At 51.9% G+C, this 20,102-nt stretch overlaps 1 protein-coding gene across 3 annotated transcripts; it reads right to left on the reverse strand.

Annotated features, from left to right (window-relative positions):
* Positions 1–583: 583 nt before the first annotated feature.
* Positions 584–17,954, reverse strand: ANKRD35 (ankyrin repeat domain 35). Of its 3 annotated transcripts, XM_045478932.1 has the most exons (14): positions 17,782–17,954; positions 12,382–12,512; positions 11,516–11,604; positions 11,072–11,136; positions 10,207–10,264; positions 9,948–10,018; positions 9,510–9,616; positions 8,731–8,918; positions 8,081–8,118; positions 5,921–7,903; positions 3,952–4,041; positions 3,605–3,670; positions 2,701–2,811; positions 584–1,827 (listed from the first exon to the last, which is right to left on the reverse strand). In XM_045478932.1, the coding sequence occupies exons 1-13, from the start codon at positions 17,818–17,820 to the stop codon at positions 2,749–2,751; spliced, it is 2,988 nt and encodes a 995-aa protein (XP_045334888.1). In that variant the 5' UTR covers positions 17,821–17,954; the 3' UTR covers positions 584–1,827; positions 2,701–2,748. The 3 variants fall into 3 exon arrangements, with proteins under 3 accessions (XP_045334888.1, XP_045334886.1, XP_045334887.1); XM_045478930.1 differs by lacking the exon at positions 17,782–17,954 and having other exon boundaries at positions 12,382–14,809; XM_045478931.1 differs by lacking the exon at positions 17,782–17,954 and having other exon boundaries at positions 584–2,183; positions 12,382–14,809.
* Between the last annotated feature and the right edge of the window lie 2,148 nt (positions 17,955–20,102).

The following is a 20,102-nucleotide window of genomic DNA, read 5'->3' on the forward strand; positions in this document are numbered from 1 at the left end:
AGTTAATTTGAGGGACATCTGGATGGCTCAGTGGGTTAAGCCTGCCTCTGATCTGTGTCTCCCTCTCTCTCTGCCCCTCCCCCTCTCTCTCTGCCCCTCCCCCACTCACACTCTGTCTCTCTTTCTCTCTCTCAAAAACAAAATAATAAACATTAAAAAAAATTTTTTTAAATAGTTAATTTGAGGTTGGAAGTTCCAGCATCCCTACAGGACAACTGAAAAGTAGGAACCAGGATGCCTGATTTTGATCCTGTATGCCAGCTCAGTAAGGACAAGAATCTTTTCTGAGATGTTCACTCTATTCTGAGCCTGGCCCGTAGTAGACTCGTTCAATGTCAGTTTAATGAACTAATGTTATCAGACAGAGGAGGGAGACTACAAATTCAGACCAAGTTCCAGACGGAAGGCATTCAAAGAAATAGTCTGACCCTATCGTGGCAACCAAGCTTCACCTACTCTCACCCATATATCCCTACATCTGAAGCCTGAAGAAGGGGGACGCAAAAAAAGGAGTAAGAAGTCCCTACCTAAGCCCCATTCAGCAGACAGCCTAGGAGGGATAGGGACAAACTTAGGACTAGAGTTACTTTGGGAAAGAAAGATTTATTTTTGAAATCAAGGAAAACTTCAGGGCCTGGGGTCGTTGGGGTAAGAGTTTATGGGGTTGTACAGAGGGACACCGTTTGGGAAGACCAGAGGCTGGAAACATTCCATCCTGTGTTAGCATATCACTGACCATTCCCATAACTCAGCCATCCTGGGATCAGCTCCCATTACCAAAGCTGCTTCCTGACTCATACTTGAACTTAGCCAAACCATCTCCCCCTGTCTGGACCCCTCTCTCTCAACAGTTTCTTCATTCTTCCCACCCTGCACTCCATAAATAATGATTGTAACAGTCCTTTGAGATTCTTTGGTTACTCAAAGAAAAGAGAGGTTCTGTTCCCCTTAATGGAAATGACTCAATCTTTCAGATGCTCTTCCTCTGGCAGCTGTGCCCTCTCTTTCTCCATCAACCCCTCCAGTCTCCATTCTTCACGCCCAAAAGCAGTCCTGTGCCCATTTGCATAAATCCTAAAGCTGACCCTCATCCTCTCTAGGATGTGATCTACACCCCGCTGCTCTCTTCTGGCCCAAACCCTGGAGCCAGGCCCTGCAGCCCCCCTGTGGGCCCCTGTCTTCGAAGCAGCCCCTCCACACTCTCCTCTCAACCCAGGCAGGCTGTTTACTGCCAAACCGTGGCCTCCCACCCAGCCTAACCCAGCAGGGGGTAGGCTGGGAGAAGGACCAAGGAGGGGGCCAAACGCAGTTCCAGATTGGGGAGGAATTTGCTGCCTCTCCCACACCTAGCAGTCTGGCTGGTGGAGGGACACGAAGGGGAGGAGACCCACGGGAAGTGGCCAAGAGAGATCCACGGTTTTCAGTCTGAGAACAGAACTGGAGGGAAGAAGCCAGCTCTGTGTATCCCTTCCTCCCTTCCCCAGGAATCAGACTTTTAACCCCTCTTGGTACCTGGGCAAAGAACACGGACCATGTGAGCCCTGTGCCTCAGATCTAGAAGCCCGGTTTGACACACCATCAAATATTTTAGATTCTACATCTTGAAGAAACTCCAGGTCTCTCACTCTCTCCTCCTTAAAAAAAGATAGTGGACGCAGGAATCACAAGATAGAGAAAAAAGATTAGAGACAGATTTGAGAAAGAGAAAGAGTGTCGATCTCCATTTTCACAGAGTGCTATTTTTCAACCTGTGGGTCTTGACCCATGGGCGGATGGACGTATTTTGAGCAATATTTTTTTCAGTGGAGAATAACAGCAGAGAACATCCTAGAAAGAAAATAGTAAGGGTAAATACTATTTCAGGTTAGATGCGCCACGATGTAGTGTATTTCTTACTATGGATCATAATTGGGGGCCATTTGTGATTTTTAAAAAAAGTTTCCTTCCCCCACTCGCCTTTGAACAGAGAAAGCAGGGACACCCAACACCACACCGCCTCCTGCTTTATTTTCCATAGAGCTGGCCTCCGTGCATCTCCTCTGGTCTCATGCCGACTCCAGGCTTCAGGTTCTCAGGTCTGGGGTCCATAGTGTCAGGTGGAACCCCACCCATGCCATCCCCATGCCTGGCCCCACCCTCCAAAGCCTGATGGAGCCTCTGGAAGCCAGGGATGCTCTTACTCCCTGAAAGAAGAAATTCAGGAGTGAAATGCACACATTTCCATCTCCTCAGCCTCCTCCCACCCACGCCAAGATGCTAAAAGGGATGTCATCCACCTGGACCGGAGAAGATGCACGATGGCAGCAGGAAGAGCTGGGGTGACTACCCTCTGAATGAATGATGTGCAGGTGAAGGAGAGATTCTGGGGTTCACAGAGTCCCACCCTGCCACTCTGCCATCGTGGCTGTCTTTCCCTGGCGTCTCTAGCCCGGGGCCTTAGGAGAGCTACTCAACAAGTCTCGGTCCCCATCCCACATTGGTCCCCTTCAGTCTACTTGCCCCCTGCCTCCCGCCTCTACCCAGTGATTCCCCAGATTGTGTCCTCTCAACTGACCTTACTTCAAATGATCTACACCCCACAGGGCTCCCTAATGTCAGCCACCACCACATGGGGCAAAAGGAGACTCCAATTCCCTCTCTTTTCTTTCCCAAGTCCTTTCTCCAGGCTGCTTCCCCCATCACCCTTGACCCACAACTCACAACAGAGAAATCAGGAGAAATCGCACACCCCTCAGGGCCCCGGCTGCCTCACTCTTCCTGTATGCTGAGGATTCGCAGCAGAATATTATACACATCTTGTTCCATGTAACCCTGTAAGTGACAGGAAGGAAAGAAAAGGAGATGAATAACAGAAAATGGGGAGAGACAGATAAGGAATCGTTCTGTGCTTTAGTCGAATGCTGTTTTACTAACTATGTCCCCTGCTTTATAGTATGTGACTTCTCTACAGCTGTTTCCTTGTCTTTCCAAGGAGATAATGATATCTACTTTCCGGGACTCCTACGAGGGTTAAAAACTATGATTATAAAGCAGAGCACAACAAATGTTCGATTCTTTGTAGTTGTTATTCTTCCTAAGCAAGGAGCAAGCCACCCACCTCTCCTCCTTGGTGAGGGATAATTTGGCTCAGGATGAAACTGAGAAAGGGCATAAGGGACAGGAAAAGGCCTTGCAGTAGATCAGAGAATTGACGAGGAAAGGCAAATGCCTCTCCCCCTCACATCCATGCACAACCACTCTTGATCTACCTAATGAGATCCGAAGACCTGGCACTGGAACATCTAAAGTACAGCTTTCTGGGGCGCCTGGGTGGCTCAGTTGGCTAAGCGGCCGACTCCTGATACTGGCTCAGGTCACGATCTCGTATTCGTGAGATCCAGTCCTGTGTCGGGCTCCACACTGAACAGTGGAGCCTGCTTGGGATTCTCCCTCTCTCTCTCTCTCTCTCTCTCTCTGCACCCTCCCCTCAAAATAAATAAATAAACATAAACAAACAAACAAAGTCCAGCTTTACACAAATGACAGGTATGTGCAGGTAGGAGGAGGGACCCCAAATGCAATGCCTCCTGCCCGACTCTCTGTCCCTAGACCCTCCCGGGCTCACCTGAGCGGCATTCAGCAGGTGCTTCCTATAGGCGGAGATGATCTCTTCATGGTTCTTCTGGGAATCCTGGGAGTGAGCACCAGTGAGAGATTATGCACCCACCCCACACCCCAGCACACCCACCCTGACATGACACCACCACCCTCCCTCCCCACAGCATGAGGAACAACAGAATGAAGTGGTCAGCTGTGCCACGTGGTCTCCCTCAGCCCATCAGTGGCCCAACCTGGACCCCCGCCTGGCCAGGCCTCTGCAATTCCCAGAATCTCTCCCACGCATACCTCACTGCCATGGGCCACCCACCCTCTTCCCTAGCGGTGTCCATTTCCCTGAGGGCCAAAACATACCTGCAGCTGCAGGGCAAGGCGAGCATTTTCTCCCCGCACTGCCAAGACCTCCTCTGAAAGCTGTTCCAGCTTCTTCAACAATTCCTTGATCTAATAAATAAAGGTTAACAAAAAAAAAAAAAAAAAAAAAAAAAAAAAAAAACTTTTAAAGGGGCGCCTGGGTGGCTCAGTCGGTTGGGCAACCGACTTTGGCTAGGGTCATGATCTCACGGTTCATGGATTTGAGCCCCGCATCGGGCTCTGTGCTAACCGCTTCCTCAGAGCCTGGAGCCTGCTTCCAATTGTGTGTCTCCCTCTCTCTGCACCTCCCCTGTGCTTTGTCTCTCTCTGACTCTCAAAAAATAAATAAATGTTAATAAAACAATTCCTTGATCTGAGGCCAGAAGGAAAGAAAGGGGACCAATGAGGCCCAAGTCACTTCCCACCCTGACACCACCCAGGGTCAAGGTCAGCTTTCTTTTATTGGATGTAGAATATGTGCCGGAAATTTTACACACATTGTCTCAATTCATACCCAAAACAGCTCTTCTTCTGTCCCAAGAAGAGCAAGACTTCTCTGAGAGAAGTGTGACTATTCACATTTTGTAGATAAGGAGACCAAGTTAAGTAATTTGTCAAGATCATACAGCTAATAGGTAACGAAATAATGATTTGAACCAAGATCTCTTTGAATTCATTGTTGGTGCTCTCCACTCTGTACCGAATCCTGATCTACTCGTGGCTGCTGACCACCGAGGGAAATAGAAGTGAGTTTTGTTTTTGTGGTTTGTGAGGCTGAGGCACAAACTTGGTTAATGGTAACCAGCGGTAATAGAAACGGCGGTAGTAGGGACACTAAACACAGCTCGCTTTTATTTACTGAATGCTTACCATTTACCAAAAGTTGTTTTGAGTATTTTAAATATAGTATCTTATTAATGTAATGCTCATGAAAACCCTATTATTGTCCCCATATCATAGAGGAGATTATAGATGAGGCCTAGATAAGAGACTTAGAGGTTCAGATAACTCACCCAAGATCAAGCAGTAAGTTTTGAAGCTGAAATTCAAATCCAGACGATGCCAGACCCCACAATTTTCTTTTGCACGTTTGTCTACATGCATCTTCTCCTTCAACACCAACACAAAATTCCTCCTTTCTTTACTTAGCCCCACCCACACTGATTCCTATTCCGCGTAACAGTCCTTCTCTTTGTATGCACTCTACGTTCCAAAAAACATATACGCCCTATATTTTTATATCACTCTACCTTTGACCAGGCACACAACCTTTAATAAGACATCTGATCTCATTCATTTCATAGGCAGTTCTAAAATCACTACATCCATTTCTAAATTGATTTTTTCGGATTCCTCAAACACGTCTCCTAGAAACATGGAGACTTGACACTGACTGTTGGAGTAGTCGCTGGGAAACTCCGGTTTCTAACACGGGGGTTTTCAAACTTTTTAATTTGCATGGGGGCTCTCCCTGTTGATGGCAATCTTGATGGTAGAACTCGTTGGGACTGAAGTGGAAAGGGGAGAGGGAGGTGTTCCAGGCTAGCCTACTCTTCTAAACCCATCGGCCCCTGAGTCACCTCCTCCGAATCCCAGCAAAACCACAGCAACCCACCCCGACGGACCTCAGCCCTCTTGCTGGGCTGATACAGCATCTGCACTGTTGAAGAGACTGTGCTAATAAACCTTAGCAGTCCAGGGCCTGGGCTAGCTCTGGCCTGGCCGCCCTGCTTCTAACCCCGAGTGCCACATTCGAATATCTAAGCCCCCTCCTCTCTTCTATCTATACCTTAACTTTACCTCCAATCTCAACCCCAAATCCCTGAGAGCCCGGAGAACACAGCGTGGTCCTTGCAGATGACGGCAGTTCGGTTCAGCGGTATGAAACTGACTAAACCAAGGCAGGTGCGTGTCGGCGAACCCTGAGCCGCACGGACACCTTCCCCGATGGCTGCTTCGCCCCCCTCACCTTGGCCTCCTTGTCCCGGCAGGCCCCGATGAGATGCTCCACCTTGTCCCTGAGCACCTCGGCCGTCTTCTCAAACTGCTGGGAGCGCCCGCGCAGCCCGGCGGCCTGGCGCTCCTGCTCCGCGGCCCGCGCCGCCAGGTCCCCGCTACGGCGCCGCTCCTCGGCCGCGGCCTCGCGCAGCCGGCCCATCTCCCGGCACGCCGTGTTATACTTCTCCAGGAGGGCCTTCAGCTCCTGGCCCCAAGCCTGGGCCTGGGCCACCAGCGAGCCCCGCGTTTTCTCGTGCTGCCGCAGGCTGGCGGCCTCACGGGCCCGCAGCTCGGCCACCTCCTCGGTGGCCTGGTACAGCAGCTTCTTCAGCGTCCCGATCTCCTGGCTCTTCCCGCTCATCGTGGCCTGGACGGCCCGCAGCTCCTCCTCCAGCTTCCCCAGGTCCTGCTCCAGAGCGGCCACCTGGGGGGAGACTGGGCCCTGTGAGAAGGTGCCGGGTGGCTCCCCGCGGGGGCCGGGGGACCCGCGCAGCCGCCGGTTTTCCTGCTCCAGCCGGGCCAGCGAGGCTTGGGCCTCGCGGTGCCCGTCGGCCAGGGCGCGGATGCAGGCCCGCAGCTCCTCCAGGGGTTCGGCCGCCGTGAGCCCCGCGACGCCCCTGCCCACCACGTCCGGCGGCAGGTCGTCCCACAGCCCACGGAGGCCACTGCTCTGGGAGGCCAGGCGCTGCCGCAGCTGCTCGGTGGCCTCCTTCTCCGCGGCCAGTTCATCTGTCAGCAGCCCCACGCTGCGCCGCAACTGCCGCAGCTGGTCCTGCGCCTCCGGCTTGGGGACGAAATCCCGCTGCAGACGCTGGCTCAGGGACTGCGGCTCCCCCTGCAGCCGCTGCCCCAGCTCCCCCAGCAGGTTACTGTTGCTCAGCCGCAGGGCCGCCACCTCCTTCTCCAACCGTCCCTTGGCCGGACCTCCTCCAGGCACCTGTCCCCTTGCGGGGGCCCCTAGAGGCTCTCCGCGAGCCCCAGGAGCCCCTGGCCGCCCCCCTTCATTCTCTTCGGAGGTGGTCTCTGGGCCGGTGTGCAGGGCTCCCTCTCTGGGCCGGGCAGAGGCGTCAGGGCTCACGGGTAATCCCGCCTTGGCCCTGTCCAGCCTCACCAGCACCTGCTCCAGCCTGGCCTCCATCTTCTCCCAGGCGGCCGCCGCAGCCTCGGCCCGGGGTGTCCCCAGAGCTCCCTCCAGGACCGGCCTTGACAAAGCCCCTCGGGCGGCATCCTTTTCTCGCCACACCGCGGCCAGCTCCTCCCTCAGTTGTAGCAGGAGCTGGTTCACGTCTCCGGGGCCCACTGGTGCAGCCGCCGTGCCTGCTGGTTCAGCCCCTGGGGCCCGGGGCCCCTCTTTCTGGCCAGCACGTGGCTTGTCAGTGTGATCAGGGCCAAGGGCCTGTCCACCGCTGGTGGTCAGCTGCTGTCCTGTGGCTTTCCCAATGGTCTCAGACCTGGGGCTCTGGGGTGGTCCCTGTTCTTCCGGTTGGGCCCCTCCAGGGGCTTCATACGGGACCTCCAAGACCAAATCCTCTGCCTTCTTAGAAGCTAACGCCCGTTTGGCTGCAGCTGCAGCTGCTGCCTGCTGCTGCTTCTTTAGTTCTTGAATGCGCTCAGCCAGAAGGTCCAGGGGACAACCCTGCTCCATGCCATCTCCTCCAGGCCGGAGACTAGAGCCCTGCCCTCCTGGAGTCCCAGGCTGTGGTGATAGGAGAAGCCCCAGCTCCTGCACCTGCTCTCGAATCCCGTTCTCCAGGCCCAGGCAGGCTGCAGCTCGAGCCTCGCTCTCTTCCGTCTTTCGCACCAGCTCCTGCTCCAACTGAGAAACCTTCCTCTGCTCCTCTTCATACTTCCGCCTCCACTCATCGGGGCATGGGTCTTCCTCCTCCTCTTCCTCGGGCTCCGCTCTCCACGGGCTCTGGGGTGGAGAACCCACCAGAGACTCTGATGGGGAGGCCTACATAAAAAAAGGAATAGTGAAGTCGGGCAGCTAGCCCAGCCCCCGGACGGCCTTTCCTCTCTTAGACTGTCTTGATGCCCCGAAGACCACTCCCTGGGAGATATCCCAGTGAGATAGCCTGGGGAGGGAGATGGGGAGGGGAAGGTCAGAGGCAAAAGGCATTTAGGGTCTTACCTGGGATGTAAGATCCGGATGTTGAGCAAGCCCCTGACCTATACAAAAAAGCAGGGGGGGAGATGAGAGCAGAGATAGGTCCTCTTCCAGCCCACACTTTATCTTCAGACTTTTTCTGAGAGGAACAGTCCCTCGATGCAATTACCTTCCCACACATGTCTTCATGGTGCCAGGAGCCACCCCCGTTGAAAGGGTCCCTGACTATCTAGCATCTTCGGTTCACCATCCCAGAGATGGGCCAGCTCATTCATTTTGTCTGCTCACTTATTTATTGGGCACTGTGTCAGGCACGGTTATAGGCACCAGGACCTCACTGGTGAGCAAAACAGCCAGTGGCCGGCCTAGTGGGGGAGACGGAGACTGACCGTCAAATCTCACGAATAGATTTACGATCACAACCCATAAATGCTAGCAATAGTACCAGGCAGAATTGCCTTCAGCGAGACAAGGCTGCATGAAGGGACTTTGTGACCATGCTTTTGAGAATTTGAGCTCATTTCACAAGTAGCAGCAATAAGTAAATCAACATTCCACTAGCTAGTGACGATAGAGGGATTCTTTGTCCAGGAACAAATGGCATTCTAAGAAGCTTCTGGGATTCTAAGGCTATCCGGGAGAACTTCGAAGTTACGGAAGGGAACCTGCCTTACCTCCCTGCCGCCCCTGCCGGAGCAGGGCCTGCCGGAGCAGCCTCCACAGCTCCCTGTCTTCCGAGCGTACAGCATAATGCAGAGCGTCGTGCCCCTCGTTGTCCACCGCCCCTGCGTCTGCCCCGTGGCTCAGGAGCAGCTCGGCCACCTCCGCGCTGCCTTTCTCACAGGCCAGGATCAGAGCCGACCTGTGGGTTGGGACAGATCTGGGCATAGGCCTTCCCCAGGGAATCCAGGAGTCCTGGTTCCAGAAATTCCGCTCAGAGTCAGATCTCACTCGGTGCAGCAAGGAGAACCACAGACCAGCGCCAGCCAATGACAAAGCGTTCGAGCAGACCAGAACTGTTCAAATGCCGTTCCTTGGAGGTGCAGCATCAGAAAGCCGGGGGCCAATTTGAAGGGCTCTGTGTTCATCTACTTTCTATATTGAGGTGCTGCGTGACTTCTTTATTGGCAAAAGGATCCCATTGCTTAGAAGATAGTTTGAAAACCAGTAAATTAAGCAAATGAATCCAGAAGCATCCATTCCACTCCCGGAGTCATCTGTGCCAGGAAGTCATCTGTGCCTTCTGAGCAACTGCTCAGAAGGAAGGAGGTTCCCAAGAAAACAGAGACTAGTCTTCCTTCTTCCCCAAAACACAGACATACAGACGCGCGCGCGCGCATGCGCGCGCACACACACACACACACACACACACACACACACACACACTTTGCCCAGGGGCTCCTTTCTAGAGCGGTCAATGTCTGGATTTGGGAAGGGGGTGGGGAAGGCTCACTTGGCATCCTTGTCCGTGACATTAACCTGGGCACCTCTCTGCAGTAGCTGTGAGCAGATAGCTGCATGGCCACCCAGCGATGCGATCATCAGGGGTGTACGTCCGTCCTGCACAGATTGTGGGAAGGGAGGGGAGTTCATGAGGATCCAGGGGGAGCCAGGGGCTTGACAATTCTACCAACTGCCCTCTCCCGACACCTCTCCAGAAAAAAGCCCAGATCCAGGGGCTGAATGCTCCTTTCTGAAGGGTGAGAAGTCCTCCAGGAGATAAGGCCTAACCTCTCCATGAAGAAGAGGAGGAGGAGCAGAGGGAGAAGGAAGAGGAGGTGTGTGCAGCCGCGGTCATAGAGCTGAGCCAGTCAAGCTCTGAGAGAGAGAGAGAGAGAGAGAGAGAGAGTAGCAGCCTCCCTGCGAAGGTCACTGTCCAGCGGACACTCACATTATCTGGGACGTTCAGGAAGGCTTCGTGGTCACACAGCAGGAGAACACTTGAGGCACAGCCAGAGGAGGCTGGGGGAGGGATGGTTGGGTTAAGAAGAAGCAGGAAAGACACCTAGTCAGACTATGACCCAACATCGCCACCAACCATTTCAGCAGTCAGCCCTGGCCTGCCCTGCTCCCCAAACATTGTCTTCCCTCCCCTTCCGCCCACTTGTCCCTGCAGCCACCCCATTTCCCACCTGTCCCCTGGCACATACCTGCCCAGTGCAGCGGACTACGATTTTCTGCATCCACAGCATCTTCGTTGGCACCATGCTGCAAACAGCCACAAAGGAGAGCAGCATGGGGCATGGCGGGTCCACTCTTATCACATACCCCCTCTTAGGGCACCAGCTTCCATAGTACTATGGGGAGGGGAAGGAGGACCGTGGCTCTGGCCAACTACTAGGCAAGCCCAATCCACCCCTTGTGGATGATAAGCAGCCTTGAAATTCAGCCCTGGATCCTAAACCTAAGGCCCAAGAAAAATCAGATTATAGGCAAAGAAGCACGTTAGGGAAAATGACACCTGGGTCCATGCCTGGGACTTTAGGATCATAATCGGGGAACTTGGAAAGAGCCAGGAAGAACAAAAGCAGAAGAGCCATTTGCCCCGTGGCCTGTTGAACTGTGCCTTTTGGAGACCAGTTTCTAGATCGTCTGCATGTCGTTTCACCTATATATCTGTCTTAGTGCTCCTAGCCTGCAAGCTCCTTAAAAACAGATGGTAGAATTTGGGGTGGATGTGAACACCTCTGTCCTCCGGCCACCTGCCCAGCCACTCAGCAGTTGGCCTCCGCAGGGGCTCTGCCAATGGCATGTGAATGATGGTCAGGCAGTCCCTGGGAACACAGCTCTATGACCGGCCCTCAAGGGCAGCATGAAGCATGGTGTCCACACATAGTAGGCGTTACATAAAAGTTTGTGAATTAATGAATATGTGATTATCAGCTCTCTTGCTGATGAGAGGGGGATGAGAGGGGTCCATTTGACCAAATGTTGCTTGTGACTATAAGACAAAGTTAGAAGATTCTAGGCCCACTTCCTCCCTTCCCACAAGCAGTATCAAGAGATTTCTGTTACCTGCAGCAGGACTTTGACACATTGTGGCTGGCAGGAGATGGTGGCCAAGTGCAGGGCAGTGCTTCCTGGAAAGAGAAAGAAGGGGAGATGGAGGGCGGGTGGCCCCATGCAAGCCGATGACTCACAGGGAGGGAAGGCAAGAGACGCACAGATAATCAGGGGGAGATTAGAGAGAGAAGCAAGCTCTCAGCCCCATGGGGCCAGAAATTCCTGTTCCCCCAGTGCCTGGTACCTGGCAGAGGTAGGAGTAGGGGTGAGGTAAACCCAGAGAAGGGTTTGCAGAGAGGGGAGCCCCTGGAAGGATGCTGGCCAGAGCCGGTGAGGAAGATGTGGGGGCCACAGTTAGAACTTCCGGCAGTTGGTGTCCCACCCACCCCCCACCCCCACCGCTGCTGCTGTAAAGGGAGAGGCCAACAGCTTGGCCCAGTGCATGGTCTAACTCACCATCCTCGTTTTTGCTGTTGATGTCAGCTCCATTTGCCAGCAGGATAGTCAGACATTCTGTCAGGCCTTTGGAGGCTGCCAGATGAAACCTGCCAGAATCAAGGCCAAGGGACAGAAGGATGAAGGGACCAGTAGATGAGGGATGCGGGAGGTCCTTCACCCCCAGAGCCAATCCCCACAACAGACAGGGGAGTTCCCCGAGCCTGACTTTCTGAGGAAAAGGCTATGTGGCTTACTGTCACAAAGCCAGAGGAGGCTGGGAAGCAAAGACAGAAGTAAGAGCTACAGGTCTCAAGCAACCTAGACTTTTGCAGGGGTGTCCAGGGAGCGCATAGCTAACCACCTGTTGCTCTGACCACATGACCCTTTACAGACTGGGACTGTCCTAGAACAAGGCAGCCAGAGAGCAGAGCAGCGGACTGGACATTTGAAGGCTCACTTGGGCAGAGACAGGGATAATGTCCCTCCTGTCCGGATCACTCTGTCTAGCTATGTGATGCTCATGGCTACCACTTGGTTCCTAATGGCTCAAGCTTACACACCCTCCTACCCTTGCAATAAATAAACGTTGTTGTTAGAAATACACCGTTTTCTGTTTGTTTCATGGGCTTCCTGTCTGGTTTTTTTGTTTTGTTTTTTGCCAGTTTTGTCAACCTGGGTTGTGAGATTGGACTCAGGATAGCTTCTTCTCTCACCATGTGTAGCACTCGATCCATAGCAAACCCTGACCAATACGCTTTCCGTTTAAGACAAAAAGGGCTCTGAGGCTGTAGGCACTCCCTGGTCCTACCTGATCTTGGGGTTTAGGACTTTCAAAGGGAACCACATATCAAGGGGAGGGAGGGTGCTTGGGAGGGGCTACTCACGAGGACTGGCCGCTCGAGTTCAGCTTGGTGGGTCGGGCCGACTTCCTCGAGGCCAGGGAGGCCACGCGTCCCACATCCCCCCGCTGCACTGCCTCCAGCAGCTTCTGGTCGCTGCGGTTCCATTTCTCCACCTGGTCCAGGGCCACAAATGGTGCGAACAAAGGGGGTGGGGTTGGAGTGGAAAAAGGAAAGGATGACAGGCAACAGAAGAGAGACATTGCCGAGGTCCTTCCAACATGCCACAAGTCCCTCAGCCTAGATCATTCCGTGCTGCACTGAGAAACCACTGCTGGTTATTGTCGGCCCTGTAGACTACTGGGTTTACGGTCATGTTCGAGTACTGGATGCAGAGTATTTCAGATGTCTTTTTTTTTTTTTTTTTTAAATCATCATATGTGATTATTGCTGTCAGGTGCACAAGCTCAGAGCGATCCTAGCCACGACGACTTTCCCTTTGGCTCTCCAGGTCTTGCCCGAGCAAACTGAACCACACCTACCACTCCCAGTTGGGCTCGCGTTACCGCTCATCTCCCCACGCTGCTTTGCTTCTCGTCCTCAGATTTCTGTGACGCCAAGGCACCTAGCTTTACACCACGGCTAGGAGTCCAAATACCCAGCCATACATGCCATCTCTACCCCTCGGCTTTGGGCCCCCAACCTGGGAGGGGAAGCAGAGTTTCTGTTTTCCCATCTCATTTCTATGCCCTTTCCGTCCCCTTCCATGGCACAGCCACCCAAAGGCAAAGATAGGTCTCTAGCTAGGCTTGAGGAGGCAGCTCCCGTCCCCCTCCCTCCCCAGGCCTCCCTCCTCTTCACCCTGGCAGGGAGCAGCTGTCCCCAGCAACAGCCACACCTGGGCATGCATTGTTCCATCATTCCCGCTTGACTTTTGCAGGTGGTGGGGTAATTACAATAATTGAGGTATGGCAGGGCGTGAAGGAGAGAGAGCTGTGTGGAAACACCCAGGGCTGAGAGCACAGAACAGCCTGGTTGGATCCAGAGAGGGGAAGGGATGCAAACATCTGGGCTATGGTGAAAAGGGTCCTGGATGCACATTTTGTCAGCAGGCCCGAGTTCGGGCCTGGTTCGGCCACTTTCTCACCTCTGGGACCCAGAACAAGCGACGGAACACCTCTGTTTCCCCATCTATAACATGTGGGAAATAATTACTACCTCATCACGCTGTGAGCATTAAATGAGCTAACCTCATATGAGGTATATAAAATCTCTTTGTAACCTGTAAAGAACCCTATGAGCGAGCGTATGTATTCTTCTAACCAAACAGGAAGTGGGAGGGGCTGGGGGGTGATACATTACATTTTATGAGGTGTAATCGCAACAAGAAAGAGGCTTTGAGAGGAGGTGGAAAAAAATAGGGTCTACGGCAGCCCAATAACTCATTTTCGGATACTATCTTCATAGCCAGGGCAAACTATGTCGCAAAAGCAGGAGAGATTTGCAACGCCCACGCTGTAAGAGTGATCTCAGGCTAGTACAGCCCTTGTGACTCCATACAGTCTTTTTCAAGTGCTGTTTCAATTAGCCTCTCAACATCCCTGGAAAGCAGGCAGGGCTGAAATTATTTGATCTGACAGCAGAAGAAACTCAAGCACACTGTCGCTGGATAACTGTCCAGGGTCACACCACAAACTAGTGGTGAAATTGAGATCACAACCCAGGCCACCTGACGCCCAATGCTGGTCCTCACCACCAGACCACACGCACTACTGTGGAAGAGGGTTTACTTATTTCCATGTACGCAGTCTAAGGCGGCCTCCGGGGCAAAGCCACCCACCCTCAGACGCTACTCCCTGCACAGAGAAGAGTCTCCAAACAGGTTAAGTCTCCAAGGGCAAAATAAACAGTGTCTGCTCCATATACCAACAGACTCTGGAATGTAGGAACATGTTATCCAATGTCTCTTGAGGACGAGTTACAGCCAGAAAAAGCAGAAAGTTAGAATTACGCCTCCACCGCAGGACACTGCCATCAGCTGATCTCAATCTGAAATCCTCCGCTTAAAATCCTGATTCTAACACGTTATGTCCTTGTGAATTTAGGCATGTAACGACTTCTCTGAACCTCAGCTTCCAAGTGATATAATGTGCTATAAAGCACCTAGCACTATGCCACATAGTGGGTGCACAATAAATGCTAGTTCCAATCCCCATCCTTCCTAGCCTTGCTGGGCACATTTTGGATGTGCCAGAAATTCTGGGTTCAGAATTCTCCATACAGGGGAACGGGAGGCAGGGATCTTGCTCATATCAGCCAATGCATAAGAGCCAGGCTGTAGAGATGGTGAAGGTGGGTCTTAGCAACATAGACACGTTTCTTTCCACTAGAGAGCTCTAAATCCACCTGATTTTTTAAATATATATATTTTTAAAGTTTTATTTATTTATTCTGGGACAGAGAGAGGCAGAGAAAGGGAGAGAGAGGGGATCCCAAGCAGGCTCTGCACTGATAGCGCAGAGCCCGACCCAGTGCTTGAACCCACGAACCATGAGACCTTGGCCTGAGCCAAGATCAAGACTCAGATGCCCAACTGAGCCACTCAAGCGCCCCTAAATCCACCTTGTTTGTTTCCTATAATCTTGTTACCCTAAGAAGAATTTAGAATAGGTGGAAATTCATCACAGCCAAACCTCTGTAGAACTAGGATGAAGGATAGAGGATGCTTCCATATTCCAAGATCCAGTCCACTGCTCACCCCAGCTCCTTGGACAAGAGGCACTGGGTTGCCATCACATCCTCAAGGGAGCAATCACCACATTAATCAGCAGACTCAAAAACAAGGATAAGCTTTGTATTTCTGTAACCAAGATTAGGGGCCTTTGTACAAGTAATTGTGGCCTTACCTTATCTCTGGCTGTGTGCCCATAAGCATCCTACTGAGATGGGACACACCAACAGGAGAGAGACAAAGACTGGCTATGTGTGTAGGACAGGTGCGTGGAAATGGAAAGGCTGCCTTAGAGGAAGCAGGAGCTGACTCTCAAAAAAAAATTTTTTTTAATGCAATTGACATTCCTCTAAGCTGATTCAGTGCCAACTGTTGAAAGCTATTTTTTGGTGTACTTCCTACATAGGCAGAGAAAGCTAATAGGTAAGACTCCCTCAAAAAGCATCATCTATCAATCAGACTAAAATAAAACGAGACCATAAGAGTCGGGTTTTTATTTGTGTCTTTGTTTTGCTCTTTATATTCTGGATAACTTAGATTAACTTTAAAATGATCACTGATCTTCGCTCCTGATCTCAATCTAAGGGTGCGGGGATCTGGCCCTGGACCCGGGGGTGGGAGTGGAGACAGGCAGGGGCAATCCTCCGGTGAGACTTGGAAGCCAGGCTTTGGGAGTGGCCAGGAAGGCTTGTTGCATTGTTTCTCTGACAAACATGTTCAGAGTGGTTAGCCACCCAAGGAGTGGAGGAATTTATCATAAGGGTGAGGAAGTTTCAGGAGGAAACAATTTGCAGCTGACACTGGCCTATTTTTTAAGCTTTTTGTGATCCATCCTGACCGAGGCAATGGTTTTCTTTCCAGCTAGATAGTTCTAAATCCACCCAATTCACTTCCCATGAGCTTGTGACACTAAAGAGAGTCGAGAATGGGTGGAAATTCTTCATAGCCAAACATCTGTAGAGCTGGCGTGAGGGAGGGATGTTTCCAAATTCCAACATTCCATCCATTGCTTACTCCAGCACCTTGGAAAGGAGACACTGACCAAGGATTGGAGAATCAGGAAAAATGAAATAATTTCCCCATTCCTAAGGAGCAGGCCGACTGCACAGACCGGAAAGGGAAGGGCAATGTGGAGGACTTTCAGTGACTAGGGAAGAGTCCGTGTGAATCAGAAAATCATTATCAGTTAAGACAGAATCTGAGTAGCTTCAGTTTCTGGTACCTATCCTCGTCAGCCAGTAAATGCATTTTGATTGGCTGATCCATGTGTGGAGATGACGGGAGAAGCAATCACAAGTGGGACAAGGACAGGCCTCAACAGAGTTCCTACTCTTGCCTCATAGCTCACTCACGTCCAGGCTTCTGTGGCCTGCCCTTGCAGAGCGAGCTGAGGTGTTCTCATGTTTGCTCCTGAGGGACACCACTAAGTCAGGTTAGGCTAAGTAACATTCCCACAGGTCGCTGGCTACTTCACTTCTAAAGAGCCCCAATCCCAATCTCCACAGAAAACGCCATCCCCCGATAGGGGGTCTCTCTATAAGAGATCTTCAGGGAAGAGGCAGCTACGTCCTCTCTGTGCCCCACCTTCTGTAATCGGCCTCGTGTTGTTTTCTGGGAGAACATGGGGAATAGAGTGACTTCTACTGGGAGCTCTCAGAGAGCATCCACTATACCCTCTTCTCCTATGGTCACCTTTCCCCAACTCAGTCCAGGAAGCAGAGAGCACAAGGCCTAAGCAACTGAGTAAGGGTTCTGAATGAAGGAAGATTCTGGGGAGAAGCAGGCAGGAGGTCTTGACTGGTCCAAGAACCAGTCTGATAACCAGACACTGCAGTGAGCTGGCCAGGGTGGATTCTGCAGGCAACTTACCCAGTTCCTTGGGGAGCTGCCAGACAAGTATGTCTCCTCTACCAGTGCCTGCCAGGCTGGGGGACTGCAAGATTAACCCACAGAAAGCAGGCAGAAGGAGGCTGGGGCAAAAGGGGGAAAACTAGGGTTGACAACCATTGGGCAGAGAGGGGCAGGGAGCCGAAGGGGGCAAGGAGGAGGCTGCTGGTGTGGGAGTACCAATTGGAAAGAAGTCTGGAGCGATGTTGGAGAGCCACTGGTGCTGATGAGATAGCAGGAGTGGAAGAGGCCGGGGGGGGGGGGGGAGGGGGAGATGGGAGGCAGGGACAGAGAAGATTTTGAAGCAGGGCTAATGGAAGGCACTGGCCTGGGAGTTTGTTGGGCCGAGAGGAAACAGCAAGGATAGAGCCATATGAGAGGGCAGGGTTGTAAGGACAGATCAGGGCTGAAAATGGGGCTGTGGGGCAAAACTTGGGACATAGAGTGGAACTTGGGGCTGAGCAGGGGCTGGGGATAGAGCAGATGCTTGGTGTTCAGTACTGTGAGAGAGCAAAAGTAGACACGGCCTTCAGGGAGGGGCAGGGGCTGCAGGAAATATCTTAGAAGTTGGGGGTGTACATGCTAGGAGGACAAGAAAGGCCCAAGAGAAAGGAACTTGGGGGAGGGCAGACGTTAGGAAGGCAAGTCAGCGGCTAGAGGACCAGGGTGTTGGGGAAGGCAGGGCTGGCGGGCTGCACTGCGGGAGTGGAAGAGCTGGAAAGACCGATAAAGAGAAAAGGCGATGGTGCATGAAGATGGGACTCAGGACTTCTGTCACCACAGGGCTTGGACCCCAGCCCCATCCTCCCGGACATTTTGGCACCTACCGCCACCTGTGAGCTGGAGCAGGAGAAGATGCGCTTCATGGCCAGGGCCAGAGCCACGGGGGGACGGGGACGCGCGGAGAACGGGGCTACAGGTTCCCGAACCCACGGGACTCGGCTGCGGCTCTGCAAGAGAGAGCTGTCAAAAGCAGAGTGGGACCCGTTCCAGGACCCGCCCCAGGACCCGCTGGGTTCAATCAGATACGAGAACCCGAGAACTGGCCTTAAAACTCCGCCCCTGGCCCTGCCCTACTCTGACGTTGCAAAAACAAAAAACCTGCAGTCTTTGGCTGCGACTTGGGCATGGTCTCAAACCTCGCCCTCCCAAAGCAAACCCGCCTCCGGCTCCAACCCCACTCTATGGCAGAAGGTACCACCGGAGCTCAGGCTAAAACTCCGCCCCCAGCCCCACCCCTCCGCAGTTTCAGGCTGCGGCTCCGCCCCCAAGCCACGCCTCAGCTCCGCCCTTTAAGGCGTGGCTTCAGAGCTTCGCTTCGCTAGGTCGGCTGTGTTCTTACCAACTGTCGCGTTTAACCACTGGTGACGACGCTTTTATTATATCCAGAGACATCTGGCCTGCTTAATTACCTCTGCTTCCTTCCCCCATTCCCTGACCAAAAACCCAAGCACAAAAGAGGCTTTGAAGAGAGCAATTTGGAAACCGGAGGAGAGTGTGGTGCAGAGCAGAGGATTGAGCTGGGATGATTGCATGACCCTCCGCAACCTGGGGGGAAAAAACCTGAGGGAATGGAGATCAGGCTTAATATTGTAACAAAACCTGTAAGTTAGAAAATAGCAGAGGGGGAGGAGAGAATTCTTATGTTAAGTAGCTCCCATTTGAAATAAACCCCCACAAAACTGTCTAAACTATTTCCACTGCCCTTTAAATTCAGATTCTCAGCAATTCTTGAATTGTCAGTTGCAGCTAACTGGTCTGCCCATGTGCCCTTTTGATAAGGGATAGGAGCAGAAAAATGTTCACCGTTAGCCCAGAAGGCTTACCTATAGCCTACATAGTTTCAATAAGAATCAAATACCAGCTGGTTGCTACATTCTTAAAGGGAGGGTCTCATGACTGCCTATAAATCTCACTGATCATTAATATTGAACTCAATGATAAGCACCAGAGAAAACTTGCAAAAGTACTTTTCGGAGTAGAAATTTGAAGAAGGCATTTTTATGATCTAATACTCCTTGCACATCCCCTCCCCCTTGAGCACTAAGCATATAACCACCAGCTTCATTCACACAGCAAAAGAACAACTCTTTCTGCTCCCTGTCCCTGTGTTACTAAAATAAACTTGCTAAGTTGCAACATACAACATCTCAAGAATTCTTTCTTGACCGGTGTGCTCAATGATTCTACATTTTTGGTGGCCCATACGGGGACAAGGGAGTGAATTCAGGAGCTTGATGCAACTTTGTAAATCTTTGTTACCCCCGTCTTTGTTTCTTACCTGTTTTTCTTTTTCAGAGATGTCCTGAATAGTATGACCCTTCAGAGTGTGTCCTGTTGCCCAGGTGCTCAGGAGAGGAACTCTTGCCCATAGCTACACAACAGAGAGGGATGAACTCTTGCCACCAGCTGGACACTATTACCTCAGCCCTAATGGCGTTGGTCTCAGAAACCAGACTCTCCTTGTTTTTCCTGTTCTTTTAACCAATATATTCTTGTTGGGCATGGGATGGCCACATATGTCTTTAGGATGGCCACCAATCTCAAGACTTCCATGTAAAGTTTCCTCCTAAATAACCCGGTATGATCCCTTGATGAGCGTAAAATCCAAGATATGTAAGGCTGTGTGCTTCCTGAAAGGGACCGGATGAAGCGATTGATTACCCAGTTGGGGCACTCACCCAACAGGGCACCGAGCTCTTGGGACTGGATCACGGATAAAGCTCACAACAAAGTTACCTGGGGACACCTGGCTGGCTCAGTCAGTAGACCATGTGGCTCTTGATCTCATGGCCATGAGTTCAAGCCCTATGTTGGGCATGGAGACTACTTTACAAGTAATAATAATAAAAGAAAAGAAAAAGAAAAAGAAAGTTGCCCAAAACACGTAGGAGTTCCATACTTTCATTTTTTCATACTCTCATTTTGTCCTTACCCATGGGCTGCTTGGCATGTTCCATCCTGCTCTCAGATTGAAAATACTTCTAGTTTAGATATATGACAATTAATATGATATAAAATAGCTGCCCCTTCTTAACAAGGGCCAAGACTTCTACCCCATCCATTAATACCAGATCTAGAGCTTAGGGTACTATTATTGGTCACCAAATACTTTGGCTCCCCCAAAATGGAAAGAGGCAGCCCCAAT

This window comes from Leopardus geoffroyi, chromosome C1 (genome assembly GCF_018350155.1).
Source record: "Leopardus geoffroyi isolate Oge1 chromosome C1, O.geoffroyi_Oge1_pat1.0, whole genome shotgun sequence".
In the NCBI taxonomy this organism is placed as follows: Eukaryota; Metazoa; Chordata; class Mammalia; order Carnivora; family Felidae; genus Leopardus; species Leopardus geoffroyi.

Excerpts from the sequence above, each read along its gene's own strand:
- ANKRD35 (XM_045478930.1), bottom strand. The coding sequence starts at position 12,599 with ATGTCTCTCTTCTGTTGCCTGTCATCCTTTCCTTTTTCCACTCCAACC. Across the intron at positions 10,019-10,206 it reads TAGTCCGCTGCACTGGGCAG|CCTCCTCTGGCTGTGCCTCA; the intron begins GTATGTGCCAGG and ends TCCCTCCCCCAG. Across the intron at positions 3,671-3,951 it reads GCCTTGCCCTGCAGCTGCAG|GATTCCCAGAAGAACCATGA; the intron begins GTATGTTTTGGC and ends GCTCACTCCCAG.